This window comes from Vanellus vanellus (assembly GCF_965231255.1).
Source record: "Vanellus vanellus genome assembly, chromosome: 6".
Classification (NCBI taxonomy): Eukaryota; Metazoa; Chordata; class Aves; order Charadriiformes; family Charadriidae; genus Vanellus; species Vanellus vanellus.
Window position 1 is genome coordinate 28,561,143 of NC_138911.1, and position 10,592 is coordinate 28,571,734.

Here is a 10,592-nt window from a genome sequence, read left to right on the forward strand (position 1 = left end):
GCGCGCCGCCCGCTCCCGCTCCCGCCCCGCCGCGCTGATTGGCTGCCGCTGCGTCGGCGGCGGCAGCCAATCAGCGCGGCGGGGCGGGAGCGAGCGGAGCTCTAGAGGCACTCTATCGCCCTCTAGCGGCCGCGCCTGGAGGTGGGGGGGAAGGGGGTCGCCGGCGTGTGCATGTGTGTGTCCCGTCCCCACGGGGACACACGCTGTAAACGTCGCTCCCCTTTCCCTCATCAGATCCAGAGAGCGACCCCCGCCCCACGACTTTATTCATCAGGTTTTGGCCATTACAAGTCAGGACGTGCAACATTAAAAACATCCATTCCCCTTAAAAATAAATTCAAGGACCCCAAACGGCAGCCTGCGACAAAAAGGAGTGAGAAAGTACCTGTGGCTGATGAAACCTGGAGCAGGAGCCCTACCCCCCCCCCCCCCCCCAAAATTACACAGGAACATATTCCAGACTGTCCTTCTGTAGGAGTGGCCAGACATCACACACTGGGCATGGTGCATAATATAGGATCCACAGGGCAGGGTATGAAGCAGTCGCATGAACTGCCCAGGATCGCTATCCAAATAAATCCAAATAACCCGTTAAATCTAAACAGGCCAGGGGTTTTGAAAGCTGCTGCAACATCACAGCCAACCATAGGATGTTGCTGCTGACCTCCCTGAATCAGAAATCACAGCACACAGTAGCCTCAGGTGGCACGTGCATGGGACCAGATGGGGAACAGAGATTTCTGCAGAAGTAACTGTTCAGCAGCAAGTTTCAAGTAAAGGGATTGATGCAGCTAAGCAAAACTAGGACTTTGGGGGATTGAAGGATTCACTGAGCTGGTCATGGAGGGGATGTTTAAAAGGAACCAGCCAAAAGACAAACTGCAAACACCAGAGGAGATCCAAAGTAGGTGTGGAACAAGCCCCCAAAAACAAGCCTAATTAGTAACAAGCCTGTTTCAGACACAAACCTACCCCCTACACAGAGGGTGACAAGTGTTGCAAACCCCACGAACTGGGATCTCCACCCTACAGAAGCAAGTGCTTCAGAGTAACTTTTCCCCTCCTGCCTGTCACAGAGAGGCAGAGGCCAAGCTCACTCCTCCCGAGAAAGGCCGCTTCAGAAAGCATGCTCTCCCTTACGGGACACGGTGCAGAGGGAATGAGAAGTTTCATTCCTGATTCTCACCATGGCTAAGAAACTAAAAAAACAGGTGGACAGAAACACAGAAAAGACCTCAGAAGGATGCGATACTGACTTTTTGGAAAGGAGATTTCGAGGCACTGCTGCTGCTTAAGCTTGTACAGAACCAGAAGGGAGGGAATTTCCCATCCTTTGCACTGAATGGGGCAACAGGAAGAACAGCTGTTGCCAATCCTTTTACAGCAGAACAGTTTACTGGAGTCTACCACCAACAGCCTAGCTACCTGTCTCTTCCTTACGTGGAGCTTCAGGATTTCATAACTTCAAACTGCATTCATTCAGTTAATTCTAGATCCCTAACTACACAAAGCTCCCATCCCAGTCTTTGTCAACTATGAGCCCACCCTCCCAGAGATGCAAATTGCCCAGATTAGGTCAATACCAACATTCATTTTAAAAAACGATCACAAAAAAACTTGTTGCTCTCTACAACACATGCTCTCCCCAACTCCAATACAGGGTGAGATCCCATGGATAAAACATGATCCAGTCAGGTCTTTGGCTCTGGTTCCTGACACAGTTCCCCATACACTTTGCCGGTGAATTTTTCCCCGCTCGTTGCTCTTCTTCTCCCCAGGAGGAAAGGAGCTCCAAAGGTTAACACCCTGGGCACAGAAACAGAGGTGCAGGAGCTGCCTACACGCCAGTCTCATTTCTTTCACCGCTTTTGACATTAGGATCCTCTTGCACCTTTCTCATCTCCAGTCCTTTCACCCATGTGTAGGCAAAGGAGCCACCCAGAACCATCAAGTTACTTGTCCACCACAAGAAGCTCTTTGTCTCCTCAAAGTAGATAACAGCCAGCACTGTTTGCGCACAGGCCTTGGCTGTCCCAGACACGTTGTGGGTGAGCGGGCTAGTGAACTTAATCTGAAGTCCAGTCACATACCCAATGGCAAAGCCAAACACTCCCCCCAAGGTCATCATGCCCCAAAAACTGGGGCTCCCCAGCTTGTCGAAGTGGTAGAGGGTGCGGAACTCGCCCAGCAGCATCATGAGGGGGAAGAACAGGACACAGGCATTGACGTTGTTGTAGAAGGTCAGGCGCCAGATGCTACCATCCACCACAGGCAGCACCTTCTTGGTGTAGATGGCATTGAGCGAAACACACAGGCTTGCTAAGATCCCAAAGAATATACCTGTCCATGACAGAGTGCCCTCTGCTCCTTCCTGGTCAACACCCAGCCAGAAGCCACCTGCAACCAAAGAAATCAGGCATCATCTGAACAACTGTTGATTCAAAACTTGCAGTCAGCAATTCATCATCTACCTTATAACAAACAACCACAACCACAAGCAGAGACAGGCTTAAGGGCTTCCCCTTTCTATTAAGTGAACCCACAAAGTGTCATGACTAGTGTCCTGGGAAGATTTATTTTGGGAGAGCAGGTAATTTACTGTGCTATCATTCAATCTCAGAGGACTGGTTCCCACACTGAGCTGGCAGCATGAGTTTAGAAACCATTACTCCAAAGAGCCGTGAACTGAAGTTAAAGCTACTCTTTGTGTATGGGTCATTTTGAGGAGATCATGTGAGGTTTTTTTTAATTGAAAAGGCAACAAACTGACACACAGGAAGCAAGAAATACTCCTCAAGGTTTAAAAAAAAAAAAAGTAAGGCCTCACAGGCTTTGCTGCACTGTTAACGGGAAGGAAAAGATAGATCAGAAAAATTGATAGAAAGATAGTAAACACATGGATGCAATATTAAGAAGCTTGACCAAAAAAAAGATCACAAGGCAGAAACTGAGAGCAGTATCTTCATCATGTTAAACTTCTTTGATGGGTAATGCACTCTTTAACCACCTCCAGAACAGGAGCTACAGGCTTTGCCTCTCCAGGACAGAGAGAAAGATTTCTCCCCATCCAGCTCATAAGCAAGACATAAAAGGGGAGATGAGCTACTAAAGGAGCACTGCACCGCCTCTCCATTAGCTGCTTCATGTTGGAGGCTGTCTGGGAAGTTGCCTACAAAGCAGCCAACGTGCTTTAAACTAAGCACCACAAATGGGTTCAATGCACAGTCAGAAGGGGTCTGCATCAGGCCACAGATGCTATAGGCATACGCTGCTATAGGCATATGGGCAACATTTCCACAGCAAAAAGGGGATGGCGCCAGGGGGAGAGAGTCTTAGAGAAACCCTGTAAGGCTGGCAGACGCCATATTCTTGGGCAATATCCAAACACAAGACTAGCTGAAGACAATTGCTTGCATGACTTGGGTGGAAAAGACAGTAGTTCTATTCCTGTTCACCTCTTCTATGGAGAAGGGACTCTCTTGTCTCATTTTCATCCAAGTCCATCTACTTGTCTAAGCACCAAAGTGAACACATGTCCACTTGGAACTAGACTGAAGTCTAGTCACCACCCTTGGCGCCTAAATAGCTCTCCAGTGGAAGGCAGCTTTTGGCATTACTGATGTCTTTGGAATGAAAGACTTGTAAGCAATTCCCGTTAAGCCAGTCAATGCCCTGCCCTACATCCTAACCACACAACCAGATCTTCTGGTGGTGTTTTACGCTTGGCTTGATCAGCTAACCCTTCATCACATGCATTCAACTGTCTGAATTGGCTAGCCCCGTTGTATGGTCACAATGGTGCTGACATACTGTTATTGTTACCAAAGTTAATAATCAACAAGCACTTGAGAACAGGGAGAAAGCCACCTGCTGATTTGTGTCCTTTGTGGGGGAAAAGAAAAAAAAAAAAAGGTGAGACAAGTTAAACTTCAATAAAGAGTTTTCAGTGCTCAAAGGAAAAAGGAAGCCATGGTCAAGGAGTAATTTCCTTTTTTAACGGGTTACCTACATGCTTCAGACATGCAAAGCAGGTTGCCAAAGGTAGAGCAAGGCATGAGCCCTGAGCTACCTCACCAGGGGTGCCACCATGCAGGTGGGGATGGCTTCCCAAAGGGCAGACACCCCACCACCAGCTGTCCGAGGTTATGAGCCCGGCCGTGGGCTGGGTGCAGGCCCCCTCCCGCTCCCCCTCACCTATGATGACTCCGCAGGCCAGGAGGGCGTAGAGGGAGGTGGTCTGCTTGAGGAGCAGGTAGGAGAGCAGCACATTGAAGACGGTGGTGAGGGAGCGCCCCACGTTGTAGAAGGCCACGCCAACGTACTTGAGGCAGAGGTTGTTGGAGGTGACCATGCCGATGAAGACGGCAGAGAGGGGCAGGACGCTGCGGGACACCTTGGGGTCGAGGCGGAGGGCGGGCAGGCCGGGGCAGGGGGGCCCGCAGGCCGCCCCCAGGCTGAGGCCCAGGCAGAGGGCGGCCGTCAGGGCGCACTGGAAGAAGGTGACAAAGAGAGGGGCATCGAGGCGCAGCGAGGGGCTGTCCAGCAGGTACTTGTTGAGGAAGACCATGGCGATGGAGGTGAACCAGTAGAGGCAGACCACCACGGCGATGCGCAGGGCCCGCAGCAGGAAGGGCGCCCGCCGGCCCTCGCCGCCCTCCGCCGGCAGCAGCGGGTCGGCGGCTCCGCCGCCCAGCGCCATCCGCAGAATCCCCGTCCGCGTCAGCTGCGCCCCGCTCATGGCGGGCGCGGGCCCGTCAGCCGACGGTCCCGATCCCGATCCCGATCCCGATCTGTCACCGCTCCGCCCCGGCCTCCCTCCCTCCTTCCTTCCTACCGCCGGCGGCCCCGCTCACCCGCCGGCGGCCCCGCGCTTCCCGGAGCTCCGCGGCCCCGCCCGCCGCCCTTTATTCACGCCCCGCGGGCGCCGCTCGGCGCCTCCCCGGCCGGTCGGCCGCGCCGCCATGTCGGGGGAGGGCCCGGCCCGGCCCCGCCGCCCCGCCCCGGGCCAGGCCGCGGCGAGGAGGGGGGCGCTGCCGGGGGCCGCGAGGGCAATTAACAAGGGAGGCAATTTAGCGAGGGGCAATCGAGTGAGCGCGTTTCCCCGTGCAAGCAGAGGTGAAGGGCTTGGGCAGGGTCTGTGCTGCGACATAGCGGGAGTTGGTGGTAATTAATGGCAGCCCGACGAGGTGGCGGGGGGGCACTGGGGCGTTGGGGCCGGGGCGGGAGGGAGGTGACCGGTAGCAGCCCCGGTGTGGGGGCCACCAGTCAGCTCCGCTGGCTCCTGTCAGTGGCCTTCGTCTGCCGGTTGGAGCCGGTGGGATCTGGGCCTTGCACCATCCGTGATTTTCCAAGGGGGGGTTCGGCCGGTGCCTGCCGCGCAGCAGAGAGGTCTGCGCTGGCGAAGCCTGATTTACACAAATAAAAGTCCTGTTTTTTTTTGTGGAGGTAAATAAAACTGTCCCGACACGACCTGCATGAGGTAGGCAGGGTGACACCCGCAAACAGCCCATAAGGACAATACAGGGAGGTGTGGGCTGCCCCATTCCTCTTCCTACCAGCATTAACTTTGAAATTTAATGAGCAGAATTGTCACTGCCAATGCCATTAACTACTCCAGTACCGATTCGCAGCCTGTGCTGAGCTCTGCGCTGCCCTGCTATGGTGCGAGTGATACAGGAGCTAACGACTTTCAAGGTAGCCGGGTTATCGGGGTAAGCTGTGCACACGCTCTCTCTGTGCCAAAGCGGTTATCCCGTAGTCCCAAATCATCATTCCAGGTATAAAAGACCCATCTGCCCATACTCGCATGCCAAAAGGTCCCACCTTCTCTTAGTGGTGCTTTATGACAAAGGAGCCTTTTCAATACCAAATTCCAGCACGTTGTGAATTCAAACTGCTGGACAGGACAAAATAAATTAAAATTAATACCAGATTCCATGTGGCGGGGGAGGCAGCAGCGAACTCAGTGTCAAACATTGGTCAGTGCGATCCCACGCTCCTCATTTCAGCTGAGACTGCTGCAAAATGTCTGGTCTGCAATGTCCTGGGGCCCAGCGATTCGCAGAGAGCACAATTAAGGGGATTTCGGAGGCAAGGGCAGTGGTGTTAATTGCCCGCATAGCAGCCATACTCTGGCAGTTGTGGAGGACAGAAGCATGGCAGGGGTTGTGGGGAGCGTTATGCTGTGTTCCATTAGGCCAGTCGATATGGCTGGAAAATGTTTCAGGCATAATGTGGTTTTCTCAAATCTCTGGAAGTGGACTTGATTTTTTTTTTCTTCCCCAGCTGCATCAGCTGGTTTAGTAAAAGAAGTCGCCTTTCCTTGTAGCCCCTCCCTTGTAAACAGCACCTGGCCGCTGGTGGGAATCATGTTCCCGGGAATCACGTTCCCTCTAGACAGAGAAGGTTGGTGCCTGGGTATTTGCTCTGGACTGCCCAAGTGCCCCATGCGGTGACGGAGAACTCTGGGTACGTGCTGAGCACCAGCTTGCACCCCTGCACCGTGTGATGGGCTGTCAGGTGCCTTTCCAGCCTGGTAGAGTCCTTACAACCCCAAGCGAGTTTTGCCTCCTCGCCTCACTGACCTGCCCGCTCTGCCTGCCTGCGCAGGCAGCCGGGAGAGCCGCAGCAGTGCACAGTGTTTGCCTGAGCGTGAGAGCAGGTGGATGTAGGCCTGCAGCTCCTGCCAGGGAAACAGCAGAGATCATGGCCCTGCAGAGGGACTGGCATCAAGGCAGGGAAAGCTGCTATTGATGTGCTGGAAATGACCGACTGCTGCCTCCTCTAGTTCAACCATGCTTTGATCCTGCTGCTAGAAATGCAGCTAGCACTCACTGGTTGCAAGCTTCCCATCCTGCATCCCGTCCCATCCACCTCCTGCCAGCATCTGGTCCAGTGCTTCTCCCATAAAAGGCACCAGTCGAGTAAGAAAAAGAAAGCAAACAGCCTGGGTGTGAGGTGCTGGGTTGGTTCTAGAGGTCCCTGTGGCCTGTTACACATACCTGTGGCTTCAGCATCACACATTTGTCTTGAGTTTCAAGGAAATGACCTCTCCTACCACTAATGTTGCAAGTATGACAGCGCCTCTGGCAGAATCAGAGCCAGATAAGATGTTTTTCTCCCCTCTGCCACTTGCTAGTGTTGTTCACAATGTCTTCTCTAAGCTAAACACAGAAATTAGAGATGGAAAAAAACCCAACCCTCAATTCCACCGTGCCCGCTCATTCAGCACGGAGAAGATTGCTTTGTCCTGCACAAGTTGGAAATATCCCAATCAATAAAATGTTCATTGCTTCTCCTGGGGGATTGTTCTCCAGCCTTATCACACATGTATGGCACGTCTGCATGGGAGAATTGACCGGAATGGCACTCTCAGCTCTGCCAGTGTAACTCCCCAGTGTTGACAGTGTATTCCAAAGTAAAAGTGATTTGTTCTCGAATAATCGGGTAGTTCTGTGATAGTTCTGCTAGCCAACCTCCTTAGGCAGAGTTTGTCCACAGCATGGCAACGGTTCTGACAAGTGCTTTGAATTAAGGCTTGCCAAAGTGCAAAAACTGACCAGCAGAGTAACTCTGCCATAGCTGTGCCTGCCCACCTGCCTCACAGGGATGCTCTGCTCTGGGGGGAAGGTGATTTAAAGTTGTAGGTGATTTAGAAATTTCAGAGTAAGTGTGGTAATGAACAGTTTATAATGCTAATTGGAGCCGTTGTGACAATGTAGCCTGGCCCCCTGCACAGCACCAGCCTTGGGCTTCCCTAAATTAATTCCTGCTTGAATTAAAGCTGATCTTTTAGGAAAAAAAAAATAATCAATCTTGATTAAAAACACTTCCAGGGATACTGAATTCAGTAGGGCACTTATTCCAATGGCTGATTATTTCCCACTAAATAACACACTTTTTTTCATGCTTGGAGTTGCCTTGTTAGAGATTCCAGCCTCTGGATCTTGTTACAGCTTTGCTGATTTTTTTACAAGCAAGCGCTTACAGGCAGACGAAGCTGTCTTTTAACCTAGTTTTCTGAGAAGATAAATACATTTAGCTTCCTTACAGTACATGTTTATTATGCTATAGCAGCAGCAATTCACTTCCTTATGCAGACGAGACCTAGATATTTTCCTGCCCTGCTGCCTGGTTGTATATTAAGACGATAGCACATATCGTGAAGAGCCAGGACGGGATTATTTCTGGTTTAGGAGTGTGTCGCTTCATGTTCCTTGAGTGCTTTCAAAGTAAACAATTATTGCTAGTGGAGGTCTGCGGCTGGAAAACAAGGAGCTTTGACGTGTTCCTCATGTTGGGAAACTGGGCTGCCTCGGTAGTGTCCTTGTTCCCATGTCCTGTGAGATGCCTGTGCTGCTGCTGGCATCTGGCACACCTGCCTGTTGGCCTGCACACACACGCGTGTGCACTCCTGCATCTTATTTAATCCTTTCCTCTGGGAACAGAAAACTTTTTAAAATATGACAGGCGATGGTCCTCTGAGGAGGGAGCTCTCCCCTTCCTCCTCAAATTATGTGACCTACTTGAAAGCAAGCAAATCAGCTGACAAGCAGCAGCCTGGCTGAAAAAATAGCAATAAGCTTTGGGGTGCAGGTCAAACCCAGTGGTGAGACAGCATAGATGATTGCATTTCCTGGCCACACAGGAGACCTGGACGTACTGACCAGTGTGTTAGTATGTGGATAGGCCCCTTGTAAGTCATGTAGAATAGCAAACAAAGCAGCAGAAAACGTCAACAGTTTTGATTATTTTCTTATGGGGTTAGAAATAGGGCTCATTTCACTGCCTGTAATGGGAAATGGGAAGAAGCCAGATCAGCGGTGACATCATTCCAGTGTATTTAAGGATGTATTGTTCCTTGTGTATATGGGGATCTGATTTCCAGTTTATACAAGCATCCCTGATGCAAACATTTATAAAGTGTGGGGCTAATGAGTCAAGCCATCAATCTAGCTATATATATGTATTAACACGTGTACATATGTATATACACACATATATGTAAGTATATGTATATCTGTACATATGTATATGTGTGTGTATGTTCAGCCTGTGTATAGTCAGTGTGACCCCACAATGGCATCCAAGCAGGAGCCAACAACTCAGGAGGGTTCACCTGTGACAGGAGTATTACTTTACTGGACCTACTGGTGATTCCTCTGGTTTGCTGTGTACCTCAGCAAAATTAGCTTGAGCCTTCAAGGTTTTGAGTTTGAACTGGAGATATTGCCTGGTAACAACAGGTCTCAGCTGTCACACCATTATTTCATATTTGCTGATAATTAATATAGGAGAAGGAAGTCAATGCAAAATCCAAGCCTGATTTATCAGGTCAGAACAGCAGGATTAGGTGTCTCTCTGCTAGGTATTAAACATCAATCAGGGTGAAAGAATAGAAAATCTCTTTAGTATTGCTCCCAAACAACACCTGTTTCTAGCACGGGCATTTCCCATGATGATGCAGCATCTTTCCAGACTCTCCTTGACTCGCAGGAGAAATGTCTGTGGCAGGCTAGTGCTGCCGTAAGCTTGCTGTTGTGCAGGATAATAGATGCCTCTGCAGTTGCATTGTGGGAAAACATGGAGCACCTGCGGAGTCCAGTGCAGAGGCAGCCTGATGTCACTGCAAAATCATAGAATCACAGAATGGTTTAGGTTGGAAAGGACCTTGAAGATCATCAAGTTCCAATCCCCCTGCCATAGGCAGGGACACCTCCCACTAGACCAGGTTGCCCAAGGCCACGTCCAGCCTGGCCTTGAACACCTCCAGGGATGGGGCCTCAACAACCTCTCTGGGCAACCTGTTCCAAAATGGGACCAGATTTGGTCCAGGTGGATTTATTAGCTGTGGTTCTGTGCCAGCCTTGTTGGCCCAGGCAGCTGCTGCAAAGATGGTTCAGTGCCTGCCCCACGTACCATCCTCCAGCAGCTTGGTGGCACGAGCTGGAGAGTGCTTGGATCCAGCTGCACCCAGCTCAGACAACTTCCTGGACCCCAGGACATGGGGGACTCATGCAGAGTCTGCTGGAGCTCAGCCCAGAAGAGGCTAAGTCCCAGCTGGACCCAAACCAGCTCTGTCACTGGATCAAAATCAGCATTGCCTGGGCTCTTCAGCCTCTTCATGTCTGGTGCCAGGGCCCCTGAGCAGTCATGCTGACTCAGCTTTTTCTGGAGGCAATGGGGGTCCAATAGGACCTCTGTGTGGGCTCTGTGCCACACCAAAGCAGCCCTGGGCTTTGCAAACCCAAGTTGTTTCTGGAAGCAGTGCAGGTACCCCATCTCAGCTACATCTCAGACTGTCTCTGCGTCTGGGGCGTGCTTAATCCCCAATCTGGATAATCTGACTGCACATAACTGGAAGAATAGTGCATAAGAAATAGTTAATAATGATTTCTCCTGGCTGTCGTGTTCTTTCCTGGTTTCCTCAGGACTCCTGCCTTGACTGGGGAAATGGCAGGGACCTGGTTTGGCCATGGGCAAAGACGGGAGGTGAAGGCAGCAGCAAGTTCTTTCCACCCACAAATTACAGCATCACCATCTGGCAGATCTCTGCGCCTGGATCCTTCCCCTGCCCCGCCCCCGCGGTGTGA

General features: G+C 51.3%; 1 protein-coding gene across 1 annotated transcript; it reads right to left on the reverse strand.

Moving 5' to 3' along the window:
• Positions 1 to 1,577: 1,577 nt before the first annotated feature.
• SLC35C1 (solute carrier family 35 member C1) lies at positions 1,578 to 4,738 on the reverse strand (the record flags this gene model as incomplete). The annotated part of the gene is made up of 2 exons (XM_082486011.1): positions 1,578 to 2,397; positions 4,195 to 4,738. The coding sequence occupies 2 exons, from the start codon at positions 4,736 to 4,738 to the stop codon at positions 1,838 to 1,840; spliced, it is 1,104 nt and encodes a 367-aa protein (XP_082342137.1). The 3' UTR covers positions 1,578 to 1,837.
• Between the last annotated feature and the right edge of the window lie 5,854 nt (positions 4,739 to 10,592).